At 47.0% G+C, this 24,110-nt stretch overlaps 1 protein-coding gene across 1 annotated transcript; it reads right to left on the bottom strand.

Moving 5' to 3' along the window:
- Nucleotides 1–18,296: 18,296 nt before the first annotated feature.
- On the bottom strand, nt 18,297–23,402 carry Pdx1 (pancreatic and duodenal homeobox 1). The gene is made up of 2 exons (XM_005008571.2): nt 22,801–23,402; nt 18,297–19,198 (listed from the first exon to the last, which is right to left on the bottom strand). Exons 1-2 carry the CDS (start codon nt 23,201–23,203, stop codon nt 18,741–18,743), a joined length of 861 nt encoding a protein of 286 aa, XP_005008628.2. The 5' UTR covers nt 23,204–23,402; the 3' UTR covers nt 18,297–18,740.
- Between the last annotated feature and the right edge of the window lie 708 nt (nt 23,403–24,110).

Here is a 24,110-nt window from a genome sequence, read left to right as displayed (position 1 = left end):
CAAACGCCATAAAACTTTAACTTAAAGTCCAGTAGCAGGCATCTCCTATGGGATGATAAAATAATAAATTACTAGTGCTCTGCATGTGCTGTGGATTGCATGAAGGGCCTCGAACACGTGAAGAAAGAACTCTGCCATCTGGCCAACATACCCAGCCTTAATGAATGTATTTCAAGTAGCAGTTTGGCAATATATCTTACAAATCTTAAAACAGCTCCACTCAGGTTCGTGGTTTCACTATCTAGAATCTACTCTGAGAAAATAATAAAAAACAGGGAGTTGGAAATAAGTATCCAGTATTAAGGTTTTGGATAACTAAATTATGATATACACATTCAACAAAACATTCTATGTCCAGTAATATGCCCAGGCTATTTTCAGGGTAATAATGTGAGAAATGCTTATTTTTTTGTTCATATATCAAAAAAAGGCAGGATATAAAGTTGGGATAGGAGGAATTTTTTTTTTTCCAGTACTGGGGATCGAACTCATGACTGCCTACTTGCAAGGCAGGTGCTTAAGACAGGCTATAAAGTGTGGCTCAGGGTTAAAGCACTTGCTGAGCATACTGGAGGCCCCAGGTTTGGTCCCCCATGCCACCAAAAAAAACAAAACAAAAATAATAAAATCAAGATTTCAAAAAGAGAATGTATAGTATGATCCTTGCATATACCATTCATGGCATCATGGTGGGCAGAAAAATAAACCCTCAAAAGGTGTCGTGTCCTCATTCTTGGAGCCTATAAATTTAAAGTGTGCGACGAGTGGAAACTCAGCCAAAAAAATCTCTGCAGGTTTAATTAAACTAAGTATTTGTTTAGTGACCCAGGATAGTGACCCAGAGGAATAGAGACCTGTGGGTGCTGACCTTGACCAAGTGATGCAGCTGCCGGAAGCTGGAAGAAATAAGGCCCGGATGTCCCTGCAGCCTGCAGCACCTCAGTGTCTGTGCGATGATCCCAGTTTATACTTCTGGATTCCAGAACTGTGAGAGAATAAATTTCCGTTGTTTTAAGCCTCTGACGTTGTGATCATGTGTTTTGGCAGCCGCAGGAGACAGATACAGCAGTGCTCCATTACTGACCATTGTGTGACAGGAAGCAACTCCAAACTTGGTGTCACTGCCTTCACGGTCTTCATGGGACAGGAAATCAGACTGATCCAATGCAGGTGGCTTCTCTCCACCCCGAAATGCCTGGAACACGAGTGGACAGTGAGGCTCCTGCTTCAGAAGCCATGCAGACTCCCTGTCATTGTCATTTTCAACTGACTGAAGTAGTGACATCCTGCTCCAAGGAGGGGACATAACTCTGCCTCTCAGGGGAGAAGTATCAGAGATTCAGCCAGCTTCTCAGCTGCACAGGTGGCCTCCACACCTGTCCTCTGTCCGCCACGTTTCATCTCCTGAAGGCCCTGACTCATATTCAGGTTCCGGGGTCTCAGAAGCTAAACGTGGTCCATGTGTAGTTGGGTGCCTTGGGAGCTTTTCCTTTTGATTTTAAAACTTACGAAATACAGAGACAAGTTTTCTGCTTTTCCTTACGCAAATACACCTAGCAGATGATGTTACAGATGCAGGATGATGGCAAGAGAGATTCTTGTTCTAAGTGGGGAAGGGCTTGCCCAGCATGTGAGGCCCTGGGCTCAGCCCTGGGTAGGTTAGGGTGGAGTCAGTGTGGCAGGCTGCGGGTCCACCCAGGAGACTGGCGGAGGAGCGAACTTCCAGGTGTGTAGGGCAGGCCATGGAGGTGTGGCCTCAGGTATACATCTGGTTCTGGGCCTTTTCTTCTCTGGCACTGTTTTCCTGTTCTGCTAACTTCCTGCTACAAACAGAGCAACTTTGTTCTGACATGCTTTCTCCTACAATATTTCTGCGCTGGAGCCAGCTGACCCTGCATGAAATCTTAAAATGTAATACTAATTAAACCTCTCTTTCTTTAAGTGTGGGTGTCAGCTATTGTGTCCAAACATGCAAAGCTAACTCAGGTGATACTCATCACACATGCACACGCGCATGCACGCACACGCACACGCACACATGGCGTGCAGGGGGAGGAGGGAACAGAGAGCAGTCACTGGCTTAGATGGCTCTGAAATCCATCCTCTCTTATGTCACCTATTTATTGGTGAGGGCTCAGTCTTGCTTGCTGGAGGAACCCCGGAACTTTTCCCTCTCTTGTAGGTCCCTCTTCCCACTTTCAGAGCCACCTCTTTCTTTTCTTCATAAGAAATCGTCTGTATTTGTGGCATTTTTAGCCTGTTTTATGGCTATAGAGCCGTGATGCGAAACTTTTAGAGCCTGAGTGCCGGTGGCACCCGAAACCCACTTATTTGTCACAAAGCGCCAACGTGTAATTAAATTTGACCACTGGGACTTTCATTTACAAAGAACGACTCACACATTAATATCATTTGTCTTGAAAGAAAAACACAATATGGTATAAGTTCACCACCATTGCCATACAAGCTTGGAGCGCCTCATTTGGTTTTGAACTATCTTTCACCCTAAACTGACATAATTCCTTCAAAATATTTGTGGGTTTCTTATGTGTCAGTTTATAAAATCCATCTATTACATAAAGCTACACTCACAATTGTCTTTGTGATAAACCCTTCCTTCCCTACCTTGAGAGCCTACGATGCCCTAGTGCAACAAGCCCTTAAGATTCACAGCCGCGCCTGTGCTGAACAGAGATTGTTCACAAGGCTTGCTTTAGAGTTCTTCAAAGGCCTTGTGTCTAGTTGAAAGAGTCACCTTTGAAATATCACCTTATTCTTCTACTGTCCTAAAGAAGGAGTTTAAATTCGTATGTTTGGCTCATTTTCATGGTGGTGTCCTGGACCTGACCTTTGGTCAGTGGTCTTTCTTCCTCCTTATATTGGGGGACAGAACTCAGAGCCTCCTACCTGGCAGGCAAGTCCTGTAGCTGTACCCCTAGGCTGTGACGTCTTGTCTTACCATGAGAAGCTTCTGCTGGTGTGATCTTGCTGATTTCTCTCCGGCATTCCTAGAGCGCTTTGCCTAAACCTCTGCTTGCTATTTTTTAATTGCTTTATCTGTCTGATTCTTACCTTTGACAATGGACTTCCTGAAGGAGGGACCTTGTATGTGTATTTTGCCTCTTTCTATCCCCACTACTGGACACAGTGCAGGCTAAACAGTCCATCCAAGTTTATAAAAACAAGCTAAAAGAACGCGGCATTATAGCATATAAATAACCCTTACCAAAGGTAACTTGCTGGCAGAACTCGTAATCTTTGACTGATGGCCAGAAAAACATAGTGTAGTGTCTTATAAACCTGGTCTCATTACACAGCCCAGGGAACTCCCGTTTCTCTCCCAGACAGTTTGCCCTTGAACTGAGGTCCAGGGGGCACTCTTAAGTCAGGCGGTCTTGCCCAGTCCTGTGAGGTTGGACCCATGTCATGATTCCCAGCTGCAGTTTCTTTGGCCAGTGGTTGACCAATGATTAATGAGGTGAAGAAGGGTTTACAGACTGCCAACAGCAGAGCTCCTTGTAACCTGATACACTTGGTGCACTTCCTGTGGGGAAAGTGACAACAGTTTAGTCAATGTTCTTTTGAATAGTGCCTGCTTTTACTCAATATAAAGTGAGGTTCATATAAGGAAAAAAAAAAAAAACCTATAATCCTTGCACTTGGAGTTAACCATTGATAAATTTAAAAGACTTTATTCTTAATTTTAAAAAATGAGTGCATTTTTCTCATTGTCAAAAACAGAACTAGTGCAGAAGAACATAAAGTGAAATGGAGGGGACAGCCAATTCCGCTCCTCAGAGTTAAGTCTTGTTGGTATTTTGTGGTAGCTTTGTTTAGGCTTGTTTTAACTATAAAGTGACTCTTTAAAAAAAAAAGCACAAGGTTTCAATAATAATGGAGACACATTTTAAAATGCCACAAAGCCTACTTCCATCAATACTTAAAAAACTATCCTGATGAGATATATATGAATGATTGCTTGTACCATTCGGAGGACTGGCTTGTAGCTGGGTGTAAGCCCTGTGTGACACAAATCCTCTCGGATTTCAGCATAGAGTGAAGAGTGATTCTCCCAGTGTTTTATCAGTGCTGTTTACTTGCATAGATCCTGCATTTGTAAATGGTGAAAATAACAGCAGAGAATGAGCTTTGCAAGTCAATTGCTGAGCAACTGAATTATTGCTGAACACTGAATTATTCTCCTCCTCTTCCTCTCCTTTAGATATTATATTATGCTGAGATCAGCCCCAGGCCTTCCTGCCTGCTAAGCATGTGCTCTATCACTGAGCTACCCCTGAAGTGCAGATTGAAGCTCTGAGTGTGTGTTTCTGCTGTCTTTTCCCAATCACTGAATAGTGACAGTTATGTGATGCTGTTAAGTGAAAGGCTGTATAAACAAGCAGCGTGTGTGAAGTGGTTTTATTTAACCTCCAAGGTTAAATAAAGTTCAAGGTAAAGTCCTAGGGTTTCCGTGTCAATACAGCATTAGTTGTGACTATTTTCAGGAATTTGGACTAGGGCTGATTTATTTTCTTTAAATGTGCTCTATGCATATGTGAAGATATGGACAACTATTTGGAAGAAAACAAGAGATAATGTGATAGATAGTGAAGATCTCTGGTCGTCTTGCTTTGAAATTTATGTCTCTTATGTTGCTTTCTTATGTTCTGTTTTGTTGTGTTTAATTTCATCCTCTTAAAATTTAAAAAAATGTGCTTTATGCATATTTTTCTGAATCAGCTGCCTGTTGGCCTTGGAAAAGCAGCCTCCTTATTTCCAGGAGAAAATGGTTATAGTTGCAAAAAATTGAAAAAAGTTACATTTTCAAAGAGAAGTTTAAAAAGTTAACATCTGAAGTAGGTCGTGTAATTTGCCTATTTACTTTCATGAGAAAACAGAAGAAATGGGTTTGATAAATAAAAGCAAAAACTTATGAAATTCATGCTGGAATTCCACACTTCTAACAACCTAGTCCTACTACTGGATTTTGCTTTTTAGAGTTGTTTTACCCCCATTTACTGTTGGCTCCTCTAGTACCTAGCACAGGAGTGGCCCATTCTGACAGTCTCTGCTGAATGATTGATAATGGATCATTTTGATTCATCATTCATTAAACTTATCATGAAGATGTTCTGCCTGTTGGAGCATCATGTTAGGGACCAGGGTACAGAAAGGGTGTTGATTGGCCCTAAGTTTCTACCTTGGTCTATGTTCTCCTCCACATGGCCTTAGCTCATAGGCTACGTTTTCCTGAAATCTTTGCAGTAAGACTTCTAAAGGCAGTGAGGGTTCTGCCAATAAGATGCATTCATGCAATGTCTAGAAAGCAAAAGAAGCAGAAGTCATCTTCTGGTTGTAGTTGTGACTGATGCTGCCAGGCATGGCTGCATGACCAGGTCCACTTTCCGGCGTCCGACATCACCTTCCTGGGTGTAGGTATAGCTGTTGCAGTGTTAAGAGTTGGTGGACTTCCGTGTTGTAGCTGGGGCGCTATGATCTTAAAGCCAATTGTCTAGCACCCTGCCTTTTAATAATTTTGTAAACACTTCTTAGTTGAAATGCCTTTATTGGTTTCTATTCTGCATGCTGACCTTTTCTTATAAAAGGAAGAAATAAGTAGGACATAATCACTGAATTTAAGAAACTTATTATCTCATGGACTGGGAATGTAGCTCAGTGATAAAGTATGTGCTTAGCATGCACAAGCACTGGGTTCCATGCCCTGCACCAGCATCAGATGAGAGAGGAAGCTCAGCTATCTCCTGAGTGAAATAGACAATGCAACTGGAGTAGAATCGTGGAAGCAGCAATGGAAATGTGCTATGGAAGAGTAAAACCAAAAAGAAAAAACCGGTAAAGGGACATCATGGCGTTGCTGCAAAGCGAACAGCCTCGGACATTGAAGGATGAGCTGTCCCTCAGTTTTGTGGGCTCAGCGGGACAATTCTGCCAGTCTGATGTAATTGCCATCAGATGGTGGCTGGGGCTGGGGCTTGTTTGCAGTAGTTTCTGACCTGCCCATGTGGCTGTGGACTCAGAGAATGAGAGTCTGATTGTCCAGGCTGAGGGGTGTGGACTTCACTCTTCAGACTCTGCAAGTTACGGCCCACCTTTGGGGACGGAGCAAGATGATCACTCCTGCCTTTAGGGAGATTTCTCTGGCCTCAGTGAGGTGTGTGGTGGGAATGAAAAGATGCTCCTAGAGCTGGAGAGAATGGTGAGGCTCTGGCAGCAGCTCGTGAGGCAGGAGAGACTATAAGGAAAAGCTGGCAGGGGAGCAAAAGAGGGAACAGATGTGAGAGGACTCTGGGAGGCACAACACAGACCGAGATTTGCAATGCAGAAAGAAGGTTTAGATACATGCAACAGAATTTATGTAAAGCTACTGGGCTTGTACCATTTATAATATATAACATCAATACATGTATACAAAATATGTGTGCATATATGTACGTAATTTTAAAGAATTACAATGTAAGAAATCAATATAAATAATGTACATCCTTAAGCTTCTGATATAAAACAAAATGTGAATTTTGTGTAACATAAGTTTTACATCAAAATGATGCTGAATCCCTGTGTATAATTCCTTGATAACATGGTTTATGACCATAGCACCCTGAACACGCCCGATATCGTCTGATCTGGGAAGCTGAGAAGGGTCAGGTGTGGTTAGTCCTTGGAAGGGATCATATGTCTTTTAGGAACAAAGATGCTGTGTCTTTATAGGGGTTCTACCCGACAAAGCAATTTACAAATATAACTATTAAGAATAATAAAACTTCGAAGTACAGTGTTTAAATGGATGAGCAAAGTAGTCTGGAATTGTTGCACAGAGAGAGCACGTGTTTATCTCTGCTGGTTCCCTAAGGAGCCAAGAAAGAAAGCTGAAAAATAGAAATTCTGTCATTTCTTCCTGAATAATCCATCCATATCCAAGACACGTTATACTGCCTTTCTGATCCAGGGTTAATAGAGATAAGCCTCAGATTTAATAGAGATAAGCCTCAGATAGTAAGTAACCTTGCTTTATCTGCCATTGTAAGTTTTCAGAGTTTAGATTACACACAGTCAACTGTGGTCTGAAAATGTTAAACAGAAATTCCCAGAAATAATCCATAAGTTTTAAATTGTCATCATTGAGTAGTCTGGTCAAATCTAGCCACATCTGCTGCATTCTGCCCTGGATGTGAATGGCCCTGTGTTTAGACTATCCGAGTTGTATGCTCTTCCTAACCGTTAGTTACATAGCGGCTGTAATTGTTGTCAAACCAGTGGTCACAGGTTTGCAGTGCTTGCATTCAAGGAGCTCTTATTTACTTAATAATGGGCCCAGTGTGCAAGAACAGTGGTGCTGGCCAGGTGTGGTACTGTGCACCTGTACTGCCAGTTACTGTCAGGTGTTGGGGCAGCCTGGGCAGCACAGCAAGACCAGTCTCAAAAACAAACACAACAGAAACGCAGCCGTGCTGGCGATTGCATTACAGTACCTCATTATAATTGTTTTATTTTTTGTTCATCTCTCACTGTGTCCAACATGAATTACAGTTAGTTGTAGCTGTCTGTGCAGGAGGAGGAAAACAGTGTGGCATAGAGTTGGGTATTGTTGGTGGTGTCAGGCATACCTTGGGGTCCTGTAACATCTGCCTGGTGGATGGGAGTGGTCGGTGCACTGGAAACTATAGAAGAGAAATCTGAGCAGCGCTAAGGTGGGATGGAGGTGTTAACAACTCAATAAAGAGGTTATAAATGTAAAAATGCAGACCCTGAGAGGAACTGGGTCTGATCTTTGAGCTGGGACCCAGACCTCTGGGGAGGAGCCACCCAGTGTTGATTTTCGGGAGATCATTGCTGTTTCTGAAGGAGTCTTGATTCTGGGGAAACAGCAAACTGGAAGGAACTGCGGCACTGTGGCTGGCTCTGTTGGGCTCACATTGAAGTGGAGAAAGGGAGAAAGAAGTCCTTTTTTGGGCCTTTAGGCTTCCGTCTCCTTCCCACCTCACTGATAGGTGGAGTCTAACCCACAGGCAGTTGCTGAAGGAGAACATTTGCAGTGTCCCAGCCCTGACTCAGCATCACAGGGTGTGCAAGGAAGTATGGATTTGAGGCTGTGAAACAAGAGCTTAACAGTCCTTTGAAAAATACAGTCTTCGCTTGATACCTTTGGGGATTTGTTCTAGGTACCCCACCCCATTCCACCCAGGATACCAGAATCTGTTGTTGCTCAAATTCTTTATATAAGTTTTTGCCAAGACTCTACATATGTCCTTTCAGATACTGTAGGCCATCTCTAGATGACTTATAATACCTACTACAATATAAATGTTATGTAAATAGTTCTTATACTGTATATATTTTAGGGGATGATGATCAGGAAAAAAGTCTGGGTAGTACTCATGAAATCTTTTTCTGAATATTCTCAATTCCAGGTTAGTTGAATCCATAAATGAAGAATTAATAGATATGGAATCCACTGCATTTGTTTAGCAAGTGTTTGATACTCCTAATTCATTTTTTCCCAAAGAAGATATGAATTGGTTTCCAATAGAGACATATACTGACTAAGACTATTAAAGAAAAAATGCTTTAAATAAATAAAGATTACACCCCACTTAGAGCTGTATTTTCAACATTTGTATGGCAGCCAAAGTAGAAATACATTTTATATTATGATTTATTTAGCATGTGCATATATAACTGAAAAGTTTCACGAAGCGATCTTTATCCTTTTTTTAATAAAGCTTTGTGGGTTTTTTTTTTTTTTTTGTCTTTTTGAGACAGGGTCTAGCTATGCAGTCAGACTGGCCTTGAGCTCACTTTGTAGCCCAGGCTGATCTCAAACTCGCAACAATCCTCCTGCCTCAGCCTCCCAAGTGCTGGGATTACAGGCCTGAGCCACCACACCCAGCTGATCTTTATCCTTATTATGTATAATGTACTCTGATATTTTCCATCCTAGGACGCATCCCATCAAATGACAGCCCCAGCTCCTGTTTTATTTAATTAAAGAAATCTGGTAACAGCCACTGCCTTGACTTCAACAGTTACTAATTGGTTGCTAACTACTCTTTGAAAACTATCCAACTACAGGAAACAGAGAGCCAGACTTTATAATTACCCCGTAATATTGAGGGCTGTTCTCCACCTCATATTCTTTTATGGAGTTCTCACCACAGTCCTATGAGGTGGGCGTTGTCCCCACCAGACTGATGAGAAGACAGACCCAAAGGTACTGAGTCCCCATTCAGAAGGGTGAGGTGGAAAATGCGGCCCTGGAGGTTTTTTCTTTTTTTTTTTGGAGGTTTTTTTTCTGATTAGAAATCTCAGCCTTTCTCAGTACCCTAATCCGGGAGGAGATACTGAGTTGAGTGCTAACTGAACACTAATTTTAGCTCAGATTCTGATAGCCAAGGCAAACAATAAGTTGTATAGTACTCACTGTTGGATGAAAGTTGTCTAAATAAACTTCCTGCCAGTATTAAATTCCAGGACACGGGCTTCCTTTATAGCTGCTGAATTACAATCCCCATCCTGAAAATACTGAGAGTAAAAGGCTGTCTGCAAGTGTGTTTAGGGGTGTTAAATAGCTGACCATATTAATGTTTTTGGTTGGATCATTAAACACAACTGTTTGCAGTCTCACTGTTTGAATGTCCACTTTGTATGCTTTTATACTGTGACTTGAGCAACTATCTCTAAGATGATAATGTGTAATCTATTAACTGGTGATTTCTTATTGTCTTTTTTTGTAGTTCTGTATTACTTGTACCCTTACACCCCTTTGTTTTGTTTTGTTTTTTCTTTTTCCTTTTAAATAAAATTTAAAAATAAATAAATAAAAAGCTGTCTCCCTAGCAGTGGAGATGGAACCCTGGGCCTTGCACTTGTTAGGCAAACACTACCCTGAGCAACAACCCAGCTTCACATGACCTTTTGTTTTATATTGGGGATTGAACTCAGGACTTCATACTTGCTAGGCAGTCGCTTGTGCCGCTGAGCTAAATCCCTATTTTTGATTAGACAAGTGATCACTCAGAATAAAGCTTACGTTTTCCATTCTGTGGGTAGTTAGGTGTTTTTGTAGAACTAAGTTCTGTTAATGATGTGTAAGTAGAGTGGTATATCTGGAATAACTTCTTGAGTATTGTTGTCAATTGCTGCAGTAACAAATCACCACAAATCAGTAACTTGAAATGACACAAATCTATAATGTCACAGTGTCCCTTGGCTTTGGAGACTTTTCTGCCCCATCGTTCACAAGGTTGAAATCAAGTTGCTGGGTCCTCATGGGGAGGTTCTAGGAAGAGTCTGCTTCCGAGTTCACTCAGGCCTCTGTAGGTGGACACCAGCGGTCCCAGACTTCTTGCTGACCGTGACCCGGGGGAGCCTTCACCCCTACGAGCCCCTCTCCAGTTCAGGCAGACGGCTTCCCTCTTTTCAGTGCTGTGTTGGCTCACCACGACTTCCTTACATTTGAGTTCTGACTTCTCTTTCATATCTCAGACTACACCTAAAAGAAGCTCTTTGCTTTTCAAGATTTTCTTAGATCGATCCTATGGAGACAATCCAGGACATTCTCTTTATTTTAAGGTCTGTAGGCCTATTCATACCTATAAAATTGCTTTTGCCCTGTAAGGAAACAAAGTCCCAGGTTCAAAGGATTACAGGGCAGACATCTTTCAGTTTTCTAGATAAATCTGCCCACAATGAGAGCATAGCTCTCTTCCCTCCAGAAGGTATGTGCGATGGCTGGAGTGGCTGAGGAACTGGAGGGAGCTGTGATTTAGGGTGAATGGAATGCAAAGTCCAGGAACTTGGGGTCCAGACAACCTGGCCAATATCCCATCCCTTGACTGTGTAGCTTCAGATTTCCATCTGAGGGAGAAATTAACTGTGTACTTAAGCCACTGCTACTTGGGCCTCTATTAGTCTCAACAAACCAATACTGAAAAATCTAAGGAGATGAATTATGAAAGGGATTCTGGAACAATCCCTTATTCTGCGAGTCTATGGTTCCCTACATGTCCTCAAGAGGCTTTCTCTATGATCCTCAGATTGTCTCTAAGGTAGATGAGAGCCATGTGCGTGTGTGTTGGAGTAGGTACCCATGGACATCGATGCTATAGGAAGTGTAACCTTAGTATTCTGTTTTATATGGGGGGTGCGTTTACTTTTGCTCATGCCTGCTCAGTACAATATGACTTTGCTGTCTGGATACTCTCTGGTGAAGAGGCAAGACCTGGCTGTTGTCTCAGAAAGAGACCCCAGGGCCTCAAGCAAAAGCCTTCCCGTTTGTGTCACTGTCGTTGCCTTCCCTAAGACCCACTGAGCAAAGTGCTATGTTACTAATGTAGTAAGACAAGAAAAGCTCCAGCTTCTGAAGAAAGAGCTCTACTCCTTTAATATAGTCTTCAGACAATTCATTTAATCACCACAAGCCAGGCGTGGTGGCACACACCTGTAATCTCAGCACTGGGGAGGCTGAGGCAGGAGGATCACTGTGAGTTTGAGACCAGCCTGGGCTACAAAGTGAGCTCAAGACCAGCCTGAACTGCATAGAGAGTCCCTGTCTCAAAAAAAAAAAAAAAAAAAAAAAAGGCAAAAACAAACAGCAACAAACACCCCAGAACATTTAATCATCACAACAACCACGTAAGATGAGATTATAATAATTCCAGGTGCTGCAGACAAGTCAAAGGGATTAGTTTATTTGCTGTAGTTCAGAAGGGCAGTACACAGTAGATACAGAATCAGGGGTTAATTCCTGCCAGAGTGCTGAGAAACAACTTTCAATTTCCATATTTGGCCAGGGATCCTCCCCTTTCTCCTTCACTGGATCAGAGGACAAACAGTAGCACTAAAGGTGATTTGTACCTCATCTCAGATCTGTTTGTGTGTCTGTGGAGAGATCGGCTCATGCAGAGGAAAAGAATCATCTGCTCTGTTACACTTTCAGTCCAGAAGCTAAATCTTTAACATTAAATACAAGTAAAGAAAGCATATATACATTTTGACAAGTCCAATTATATAATATATTTATACAAAAATGTTAGAGATTTATTCTTCTGGGTATATTTGGTTTCTAGAGGAACTGAGGTAGGAGAGTTCCACATAATACACAATTCCAGATTGGTAGCCTTTTCATCTCTCTCTAGATATGTGAAGCCTCTGACTTTCTTAGGACTTGTATGAAGAGGAAATGCAGCTTTTCAAAATCTCATACCTTTGGAAATCAGGCTAATGGGGAAATCAGGAAGAGAATACTAGCCTGTATTAGAATAATATAAATTACTGTAAAACATTATTATATCTTTCTATAGCATTGAAGATTCTGGGGACACTCTACCAGTGAGGTAGCTCCTACATCCCCAGTCCTTTTTAAAATTTTATTTCAAGACAGGGTCTCTAAGTTTCCCAGGCCGGCCATGAACTTACACTGCTCCTTCCTCAGTTTCTTGAGTACTGGGATTATAGTCATGTCTAGCTTATTATGCTTTGCATTCATAGAATTACCACTAGATGTGAGGGTTCAGTCAATTTCATAATCCAGACAAGAACCTTGAGTGCACACTAATGGCACATGATACTAGTAAGGCATCCACATGCTCTGTGTTTAGGGAAAGACTCCAGCAATTCATTTGAAAGTTGAAATACACAATAATGCCTCAAGTTAGAGCTATCTATGCTTTCAAAAGGCACAATGGGGGCTGGGGGATTTAGCTCAGCGGCATAAGCGCCTGCCTTGCAAGCAGGCAGTCGTGAGTTCGATCCCTGGTACCGATAAAAACAAAAAAGACCAAAAAAAACCCAAAAAAACCAAAAACAAAAAACAAAAAACAAAAAAAACCCCACCACCAACAACAAAAAAAGGCACAATGGTAGGGGGGCAAGCATATAGGTCAATGGAAGGGGTGCAAGCTAGGCCTTCTGAAATGCTAGACAAGACCTGTACCACTGAGCTATCTACACCCCCAACCTGAGAAAGTATTTACAATGAAAAAACAGGAATGAAATTTTACCAGGCCCATTCTACTTCATGGATATGTAAATACTTATACTTCACTGTACCACTGTACCACTTCATGGATATGTAAATACCATACTTCACTGTAGCACTGATGGGTTATCACTAGCAGAGGGAAGGACCAGACCATTTCAGCCAGGGACTCTTAAAAGTGATTGGCTGTTATGCAAAAGTTTCCTTTCCTACCCAGTTTCTTGCTGAGAATCTATCCAAAGACAGCAATGTCTGTCCAAAGGGCTGGCCACATCATGGCCAGTGCCTTTGCAGGCAAGCCTTTCTTCTGCCTGATGCCCTGCTTCACTTTCCCATTGGGTTTATTGTCTACAAATCTAGCTTGCCAGACCTGGGCTTGAGTAAAATAGGATTCAATGTCAACTGAGAACACTTGTCTCCACCTCCTTCGTTGGTGTTGGAGATCAAAGCAAGGTTTCTAAACAGGTTCCCCTCCAACTACAGTACTTCATTTTCAGGAGAGGACCTTTCTTTCTTTTTTAATACTGGGATTTGAACTCACTACCTAATGCTTGCCAGGCAGGCTCTGTACTGCTGAGCTGTATCCCTGGCGCTTCTGGAGAGCTGGTAACTGGAGTTGATAAGGTTATGGAAAACATCGGTTGTGGACTAACATATTCTTTTTTTTTTTTTTTTTTTTTTTTTTTTTTTTTTTTGGCTTTTTCGTTTTTATCGGTACTGGGGATCGAACTCACGACTGCCTGCTTGCAAGGCAGGCGCTTATGCCGTTGAGCTAAATCCCCAGCCCCAACTAATATATTCTTATAAATAAAAGATTTAAAGGCTATTTACAGTAGACCTTCAGCAGTTGATCACTTCTGTGTAAGTTTCAGCTCCAGGGTGGGGGTGGGTAGCTCAGTAGTAGAGCACTTGCTTGGCCAATGTGAGGTTCTGGGTTCTAATTCCAGCATTGCCAAAACAGAATGACAAAGTTCCATCCCTGGAACCTGTCCTTCTAAAGGCAGCTTCCCTTGTCTTCAAACATTGCTACAACACAAAGAATTGAGGTAGTGACCTGAATGGACAGTTTTCATCACCAACAGTGTCAAGAGACCCTGGGAGATGGGTGCGAAGCAGGAGGGGAAAGAGCACATTGTGGGGTGGGGTGTACCTTAGCGCCTGCACTTCCTGGCATGTGGAGGTGTTGGGTTTGATCTCAGCTGGGGGGAGGCGACTTTATTTTGAAAAGTATCATTAGTCCCTAGATAGGCTGCATCACTGTCACTATGGCAACATATGCAAACACAGACCACACAGGTGTATGCAGACACACACAGAGATGGGCTGATTCAGCCTCAGACACAAATCACACGCGTGCGCGCACACACACAGATTCTAATTAGGATTGACTGACAATAAGGCTATATAGAAAGGCCCTTTACTAACTTGAATTGCCCTCGAAAGATCAATCCTTAAATTTCATTCCAATGTAAATGCATTAGCCCAGTTTACTGAAGGAGAGGGCCTCTGAGCAACAGCACTGCCCTGAGGAGGCCACGGCTAATCTGGGAAACTGAAGCATCCCTTGTCCTTCAAAAGGAGTTATGTGGGGAATCTAAATAACTCCTACTCACTGGGGCACCCACAATTTAATCTCTAGCACCGTCAGGGGCAACAGGTGATTGGCTGTACAAATTGCTAACGCTTTAACCTGGCAATCGCGGTAGAAAGATCCAGCCGCGGCATAGGGCAGGAGGCTGATGAGTGTTACTAAGTGTGCTCAGCCCTTAGTCCCGGAGGGAGGGATAAAAGCGAGTTATACACGTCAGCTCATTAAAAGCAGTAAGCAGGACCCGAAATCGCCACCACTTCTCAGATGTTGTATGCATGGGTTTAGCAAGGATGAGAACTTTTTGAGTAACTGATAGCAAACCTAGAAGATGGAATATATCGTTAAGGAAAAGGAAGTTTTGTTTCCCCCGTACGGTTCTTGTTTCTTTAAACTGGAATTGAACTCAGGACCTTGTGCTTGTCAGGCAGTGCTGTGCAGCTGAGCTACATCCCTGGGCCTCCCCGGTACGGTTTTTGACGCTGCGTGATCTGAACCTCTGCTTCTCCCAGGAGAGCTGGGACAGACGGTCTTGGGGAAAGTCACGAGGAGCCCCGGAGCTCAGGCCCGGGCATAGCAGCGTGCTCTCCCAGATGCTAGACTCCCAGGGTTCTCACTGCCGGCGGCTTCCCGAGAGAGTGTGTCCGTGAGGAGCCCTCCCGGAATCTCCAGGGCTCTGCGGCTCGGACGAAGACAGACGACTTAGCGCAGCAGGGGCGCGCTGGATTGCGGCTGGGCTCAGGTCAGTACCGAGCGGGCTCACAGCGCTGGATGCTGCTCTGCGAGCCTGCGGCACCTGGGGCTGAGGATGCCCTGCGGGGCCAAGGAATGCAGCGGTCGCCAGGCGCAAAGACAAAGCCGGGCGGTTGGCGGGATCCGGGCGCTCAGGAGCCTTGCTCCTCCTGTGCGCCGAAGGCTGCTTTCCCGGAGAACTTTCCAGGCGGCCGCTGTCTATCCGTTACAGGAAAGGAGCACGCAAAGTCGGCCGAGCGGAGGAGGCAGGTCCCGGGAAGATCATTCTGGACTTGCGGAGGCCCTGCTGGTATTGCTCGGCTACAAGGAGATCCTTCGGGTGTCCTTGCTCAGGGTCCCCCCAGCTCACAGTGCGCTTTCCCTGGCCCGAGGGCCTTTCAGACTTTCGGGCACACAACTAGAGCTCCATGAGGCCGCCCTGCAGGTCCGGCGAGGCGAGGGCGTCGCATAGAATCCTTTCCCACAGGGGCGCTCCGGGCTGGCACCCTGTCCCCCTTTGCCCTCTTTGAGGGACCCTAGAAGGTCAACCTCTACGGGTAACTCCAGCGCCTCTCCTCGGCCAGGCCCTCTGGGTGTCCTGGAGCCAGGCTTGTCCGCCGCTCTTCACCCTCCTTCGGACCCCATTTCGAGGACGTGGTGACGCAGCCGAGGAATCTAGACACGGCTGGCCCTGGGTGAAGAGGGTGGCATCCAAGCGCAGGGCAGCGAGACAGAGGTCCAGCTCCAGGGCGGCAGGGCTCGTGCAGAACTCCCTGCGAAAAGCTCGGTGATCTCTAGGCCACCGCCTGGGTGATCAGAAGCATCATGCCTGGCACAACCATCATCCGCGCCCACCGCTGCCTAAAAACGGCGCCCTGTGGCCAGCGCCTCTTCCTGGTCTCCGCGCACCCTCGATCCACCCGCTTCTAAGAAGGTGCAGCTTTGCCAGCTCGCAGTGGAGAGCAGGACTAGGCCTGGGAGAGGACGGAAAGGTGCTTTGTATTTGGAGCCCAAGCACTTCAAGGTCACAGTAAGAAAGGGAGGGAGCTTGTCTACAGGAAAGACATAAAACCAAGTACTCAACATAATCAGCGAATATATGACGAATAATCGGATCGACAGAGGTGTTCCTGGGCGGTGGAAGATTACAAGGTTCTCTGAGGCGAAGATCCAATTGCTTCCCAATGCATGGTCAAAAAAACGACAGCCAGTAATTGTGGAGAGATGTTTTCTAAGCACAGAATTAAGTGCATTTGTATTCCTTGATTTAAGGCTCTCAGCTATTTCATGAGTAATACAAAATTTGCCTCCAGTTTGTCTAGGAGGAAACCAAGGCAAAGAGTTTGAATAGTTTTATCGGCATGATGGGCCAGCACTGGAGGGAGCCAGGGCTGCAACGCAGAACTACAGCACTCCCCGGGCTGCAGTTTGGGGATAGGTTTTCAGAAACGGCAGGATCTCACAGGTGAGAAACCATCCGTTTCTGATTCAGGGGCTTTATTTTTCTGGAAGTGCATTCTGACTCAATTTTTTCACTGCAAGAAACAAAGCAAAGCAAAACAAAAAATGCCCTGTGTCTCTGTATAAGAAAATAAAAACAGCAACGACACGAGAGTAAGCCCGAGGCCTGCAAGACAGAGCGCAAAGGAGGGGGCGACCCACTCGGCAGAGCTAAACCGCCCTCTAAAGAGGGGCGACAGGGAGCAGGGGTCCATGGGACGAAAGCCCACTGAAACGCAGGGCATTTGTGCACCTAACACAAGAAGTCCTGGCCTTTGGTCTCTGGCGATTTATCCAAAGAAACTCCTTGGGTCTCTGGCCATTGTCCTGTCCAGCAGGGCGATTCCCAGATGGTCAAACCCAACGGGTGCTCTCAGCTCTGGCCCCATTCAGTGTCAGCCACAGGCAAACTCCCCATGACAGGTATATTGCCTGTGGAGGCCAGAATGGACCCTTAATAAAACAAAACAAAGGAAAATCCATCATCCATATGCTACTCTAACTCAAAACCCAAGTATAATGTTTCTGACTTCCTTACTTTTCCCAGATGAATACAGAGGAAAAACAAACCCTAATTTAAAAAATTCAGCTAGAATCCTCACATTTAAAACAGATGGAGTGAAACAGAGAAACAGGATAGGTTTTCAGATCTTCTCTTGTTAGCTGCATTTATTAAGCATTTTCCATAAACAGCTTAAAGCCTCAAAGATTGAAAGGAGGAACTGACCTGGAAACTACATACCTATTCATAAAGAACTGTTAGGTAATTTTAAAAAATTTGGTACTAGAGATTCAATCCAGGGCTATGCACAGGACAGCTAAGTGCCCAAGCTCTGAGCACTATCCCCAGACTTTTTATTTTATTTTGAGACAGGGTCTTGCTAAAATTTCCAGGCTGGCCTGGGATTCCCACAGCCTCCCAAATAGCTGGAATTACAAGCTTGCCCTCGTGTTCACTTATGTTAGGTAATTTAAAAACTTTAAAAGAACCAGTTGTTAACTCTCGCTGTCATAATCACACGCTGTCATAATTCTAAGGATGGGGAAATCATACTAACCATAAATAGCTATTTGTTTGCAGGGTGGCCCGGTTTACCTAGCTCAGTCTTCAGCCTGTTTTTCCCTAGCTGAGGCCAGGACCTAAATCCATATGCTGAAGCAAAAGCTCCACGGATCTTTGTTTTAGACTGGTTGTTCAAATCAGGGCCCGTTTTTCACCTTCATCCCTTTAGGTCACCTCTCTGGTCTCTTGAGGACTAAACACACACACACACACACACACACACACACACACACACACACACACACGGACTCTTCTACTGCCCTTCCTCCAGGCCCTAGCCTAGGCAGATTTAACAGGGTTTTCTTCAGAGGAAAGCAGTCCTGGTTGAGGATGTTTGCTAATGACTACTCCACTAAGGGGTTAAGGAAGAGGAGAGATGGGGAAAGAGGACTTTGAAAAGTACCGATTTCACTGGATCTTTGAAGCCATAAATGCTTTCTTTTAATTATTGATAAGGGTAAATAAGTGTTCAGCTTCTGGGCTGAAGCACTCCGGCCGGCGGGCTGTCATAAGGGGTGCTGGGGTGCTGCAATTCATACACTTCCCGCGTTGGGTAAATGAGTCTCCTTATGGAGGGCTGGAGGCCCGGAGGGGCTCAGGCTGCACCCCAGGAAGAGAACCCCAGATGCCAGAAATCAACGCCTCTTCTTCTGGGAGGTCTGCCAGCATCTCTTCCAACGCGCCCCAGTTGGCACCTGTGCTCCGAAGAACGGGTTCTCCCCTGCCATTTGGGGCGGGGTCCACAGATCCCAACCCACCCAACTGCCAGGTCCCATGTTCAAATCCAGGGTCCCAGGCCTGCTCCCCGCTCTGCGAGTGGCTCAAGTCGCCCCGCCCGGCAGGGAGCGGGCCCCCACCTCTCACCGAGGTTCCTGCGGGCGCCGGGGTGCAACGCTGGAGGGCTGAGGCGACGCGCTGAGGCCGGGAGGCAGGCGGCCCTCCCGGGCTGCAGCTGGCACGGCGGGAGGCACTGCACCCCCGGGGGGCGGCGGCGGGGGCAGCGCCAGCAGCTCTTCCCCCGAGGTCACAGCGCAGTCCTGCTCGGGCTCCGCGCCTCCGCCACCCGCGGTCGTCGCGAGGCCACCGCTGCCACCTCCGCGCTTTTTGTCCTCCTCCTTCTTCCACTTCATGCGGCGATTCTGGAACCAGATCTTGATGTGCCTCTCGGTCAGGTTCAGCATCACCGCCAGCTCCACGCGGCGCGGCCGCGAGATGTACTTGTTGAACAGGAACTCCTTCTCCAGCTCCAGCAGCTGCGCGCGCGTGTAGGCGGTGCGCGTGCGCTTGCTCTCCTCGGGCTCGGCCGCGTAGGCGCTGCCTGTGGGCGACACAGCCGGTGAGTGTGGCCGCGTGACCTCCCGCCCTGTCATGCAACCGGACCCCTTCGACCCCTGCCCAAGGGGCTCAAGGGCTCCAACCTTCCCAGCAGCTCCCAGCGGCCAGCAAAGCCCAGCTGCTCCCTGTTCTCTGACAGCAAAGCTGCACGGGCTCTCAGCGCCAGGGTTTCAAATCAAGTTAAGCCAGCCAGCACTGGGCTCTGTCACTGTTCTTTTTATTTTTATTTTTCTTATTTGAGGCAGGGTCTCATTATGTGGCCTAGGCCGGTCTCGAATTCACCATCTTCCTGCTTCAGCCCTGTAAATGCTAGGATTGCAGGTGCTCACCATGAAGCCCAGCTAAGGAGAGGCTGCTTCCTGGATGCGTCCATTTAACTAGTTTGGGGTTGATGCCCATTAAATCCGTGTAACAACCAGGTGCATGCAAGACCATAATCCCGGTATTCTGGGAGGCTGAGGCAGGGGGATAGCAACTTCTAGCCCAACCCTGGCAACACAGCAACTTAGCAGGACCTCGACTTTAAGGTAAAACAAAACAAAACGAAGAGATGGGGATGCAGCTTAGTGGGAAGGCCCTGGGTTCAACTCCCATACTGGAAGAGGGGAAGGGCATATAATAGATGTTTACACTGACAGCATTCTATGAACGCAGTAGCAAGCCTTCAACAGCGGATTTCAGAGAACAGGAGCGCTCAGAGTGGCCATAGACCAGCAGAGGATTTCAAACAACCTTTCCCAAACTGAGTTGTAGCTAGAAATACATTTCAGACCACTATCCTGTCCATATACAACTGACAGACATTTCGAGGTATACACCCAGCTTTTCCCCTCATATTATGCTATTTTTCAGAGTGTTTTCTATTTTGTTAAAACAATACTGATCTCAAGGCAGCAAATTGGTTTCACAGCCCACTAACGGGTGCCACCTGTATCACACGGGTCCTGACATATTTTGTTTGAAATGACCATATGTTATTTTCGGTCCACACCATTATCGGCCCGGCCCCAGGCCGAGATGTGGTATATTATTCTCTGTAGTCCTGTTAACCACAGTTTGCTGCCTGCTGGTGTAGAAAGGGAAACCAAGGCAGGACACTGTTCACCTTGCGTTCTGTTCCTGTTCCCCAAACCCTGGCAGAGGCAGAGGCAGAGAGAGAGAGAGGACCAGGAGGAGAGGTTAATGGGGTACAAATGAGCGAGCACCGAGGCTCCTGGCTTCTAGCTGCAAGCTGGAGGAGCCTGGAAGCGACAGGGAGGCCAGGCAGGGGTGTGGTGGGATGGGGGAGAGTGGCACCAAGCTTGGCATTTGCTATGGCAACATACTGACTGCACCTGTGCACTGCCACTGTGGCAGGACATGCTTCACAAAGCTCCAGGGGAGGAGGCTTAAACTGCTTTGTCCTTAGTGCAGAGGTAGGAAACACTCCTCCTATGACTGGCGTAAAGCCTTAGGGAGCCCAAAGGCGATTCTTATGATGAGGTGGGTTATTAATATTGCTATGGCACCTGAACGGGTTTCCCCCAGGCCAGGAGGAGGCTCAATCCCTAGTCAGTAAGAGCAAGGGTGGTCCCTGACCAGGAAAGAAGCTGAAGTGGCTCTTAAGTAACACTTTAGAAAGCTGCCTACAATTGTTAAATCCTTCCCACAAGGCTTCAGATCTCCTGCCTTTAGCTTCCTGCAGCTGAGGCCAAGCATGGAGGCTGCTGGTGGGGGGATGTCGAGGGCTGTGGTTCTGGACCATTCTTTAAGGCATGGGCAGAGCCTTTTAGGTGTGTGAGGCAGCCATTCTTGCAGATAGAGACTTTTGGAAGTCTGTGTGGTCTTTAGTATCACCCTGTTACTGTATGTGAGAGCTTAAGGGTCACCTCAAGCATCCTCTGGAGTGGAACCCCACTGGGTACAGGCAGATGGGTTTCCCAACCTAGAAGTTTCCTGGGAGGACCTGGGGCTCAGGGCTCAGCAGCACCCTGCAGGAGGCTCCCAGGAGGAGAGAGGAGGTATGGTGGGTGGAAGGGTCAGCAGAGGCCTCCCCAAACCCCATGGACTTCCAGAGGGAGGAGCAGGCCCCTTAGGTTATCCCTCATCCCCAGGCAAGGCTGTGATTTTCCTTTCAGGAGTTAAAATTGTGCCTCTTGTCTTTTTGGGTCTTCTTGAGTGCAAGTTTCACCCAAGGGTGAAGGAGGAGAGGAAATTACTGAACCTCAGAAATCCTCTCTTAGGGCTTCCAGTTCCTTTTCTGGAGGAAGACCCACTTCAAGAGGGCAAGGTCGAAGATGCCAGAAACTCAATGCCCCAGGGGAAGGCAGTCCAGGAGGGAAGCATCCCTGGCAGGACCTGGGGCTGAGGGACCCTCTTCCTGCCTCCCAAGAATCCTGCATTTCCAGAAACAGGAGGCTCTGAGGCTTTAGACATGGGCTTTAGGGACTAGATAAATATACAGAGGCACTTCAGTGGCTCTGGGGCCCCCATCACTCTGGTTTTGTGGTTTTACAGGTATAGGTAGGTGACCAGGTACCTGCAGGAGCCTGGTTTGGACCCTGTCCTGCCACAGGATTTTTACTCAATGAGAACCTGAGATGAGACCCTGAGAATGGGTGCCTAGAATTTGAGAATTTGGGGGGCATGCCAGCTGGAGCTTCTCCCCCGCTCACCGCCCCATTTCTGTCAGTTAAAGGTCTAGAAAAGGCAATTATTTGCAGTGCAGGTGTGACCAGAAGTGGCTGCTGCACAAAAGCGATAACATTGTGTAGTGGCGGGGCACAGGCCACACCGGAACTCAGAACTCACTGCCAGTTTGGGGCACGGAAGGGACCCAGGGGCTGCTCGGCATCTCTCTGCCTTCTGCTCTGGGGAAGACATGACCCTCTGCCACTAGAACCCAGAGATCCCAGGACTCTCGATTCCCTGAGCTGGCGGCACAGGTAGGACATGTCTTTCTCTGAAAACTTACTTCCTGTGACAAGTGAAGAGACTCCTTTAAACAGTTGTTCAAAAATAAGTTAGTATTTTGGATGCCTTTCCCCAAGCCTGGTTCAGAGGGCAGCTGCCCATCAGCCTCGCTATGAGCTGGAGGGGCCCTCATCTGGGCCCAGCCCCTCCCGGCTCACCTCTAGCCCCTAGCAGGGCTACAGGACTCTCATAGATTTCCTGGATGGATGTGGCTTTTCTTCCTTCTCCTGCCTTTTTGCATCCCCATCCCCATACATACACGGGAAAAGGCCTGTGCTTCTCCAGGGAAGCCAGGCAAAGGAGAGGCCTGCAGCTCGGAAGGCACCCTTTGGCCTGGATCCTCCATGCCCATTATCCGGTTCTAGGCTGCTGGATCCCCAGCTGGAGAAACAGCCCTAAGTGGGCTTTTGGGGCTAAGACAGTTGAGTGCACAGGCAAGGAGAGTTTAAGTTCCCAGGAGGAGTGCTGGGTGGGAAAGATGCTCCAAGTGGAACTGGAAAAGCGCCCCAGAGCTGGAGGATCTTGTTGGCTTTGTGGTATACTTTAGTCTGACCTGGTATTGTCCATGGGATGGGGAACTGGGAGAGGGGCGGCTGAGTCTAGACAGGAAAGGAAGCCGGGAAGGAGAATTACCTGCCCACTGGCCTTTCCACGCGTGCGCTTTGGTGGACTTCATCCATGGGAATGGTAGTTGAATGCGGGTGGGCTCTTCCAGGCCCCCTAGTTCCGTTCCATCCGTGAAGGGCCCGGCAGGCGGGTGGGAGAGCCCCAGCGGAGCAGGGAGGTGGTGGTGTAGGTGCGCCCCGGCAGGTTCGTCGGGGAGGGTGGGCACCTCATACGGGGAGATGTCCGTGGGACTCCCCTGCTCCAGCGCTGCCAGGGTGCCAGGGAACGGGGGCGGCGGTGGCGGCGGTTGGCGGCCCATATACAAACACGCGGGGGGGCTGGCATTGAAGTCTGGCACCGAGCCCCTCTGGAACGCACACGGGTCCTTGTAAAGCTGCGTGGCTGCGTAATACTGCTCCTCGCCATTCATGGTCGCAACCCCAGTCGGGGACCAGGAGCCAGGAGCAGCGAGCTGCAGTCAGGGACTTGGCGCTGAGCTGCGCTCCCACTCCCCGGAGCCCCTGCTCCCTTTGACAGCTCCGCACTGTTCTCAGGGAACCTGTGGCCAGCGGGGACAGGCCAGCCGGCCGCTGCGCCATAGGCTCCGGCTCGCCCCACGTGGCTCAGCCTGAGAACATTATTGGTCTGGCCGGCTGCTTAAGACGGGGGCGCAGGCACCCGCGAGCACCTGCGTTTGTTTCAATTTTCTCTCTCAGCTGCGCACACCTGTATACGCAGCTGGCGTGCTCTCCAGGGGGATTCGGGGGCGGGGGACTCTGAGAACTTCATTTATAGAGCCATTTTCCTCATGGTGTAAACGTTTCTATGTCCCTTTCATCTTCTAAACTTGCATAGTGTTACTTACTTGCTACAATGTATCCATAGGCACGTACTGGGGTTGCATGTGTTGTAACTGTTGGCAAATACAATCAGAAAAGTCTGGAGACCCCAATTGTGTAGGTCAGGAGCAGGCGTCTCTCTCACTTTGGAAATTGGTTGGCAACTGTCTGCGAGGTCAGGAAAGGAACAGGGCAGCCCCACTTTTGCTGTGTGGTTGTGTGTGCCTGTGTGGCCCCCTCCCCCGTACCAATCACAGTGGGTTTTATTTTTTTTAATTGAAGGGCATGTTAACTTTGGTTTTAGGTACTGGGTCCCATCTGGCCAATTCGGAATATACTCTGCCAGCCGTTCTTGTGGTTGAGAGGCAGGCCAGAGGCTGGCCTCAGGTTTCCAGATGCTTACTGATTCCCTTGGGTCTGGTAAGCCTGGCTGGAGTCTGCGGGTGGCAAACTTTCTCTCCCCATCCTCCTGCTTGTTTGAAATAAGAAACAAGGGGG

The sequence above is a fragment of the Cavia porcellus genome, unplaced genomic scaffold, assembly GCF_034190915.1.
Source record: "Cavia porcellus strain 051 isolate PalLab524CR breed Dunkin Hartley unplaced genomic scaffold, mCavPor4.1 scaffold_21, whole genome shotgun sequence".
In the NCBI taxonomy this organism is placed as follows: Eukaryota; Metazoa; Chordata; class Mammalia; order Rodentia; family Caviidae; genus Cavia; species Cavia porcellus.
This window is presented reverse-complemented; position numbering and strand designations above follow the sequence as displayed.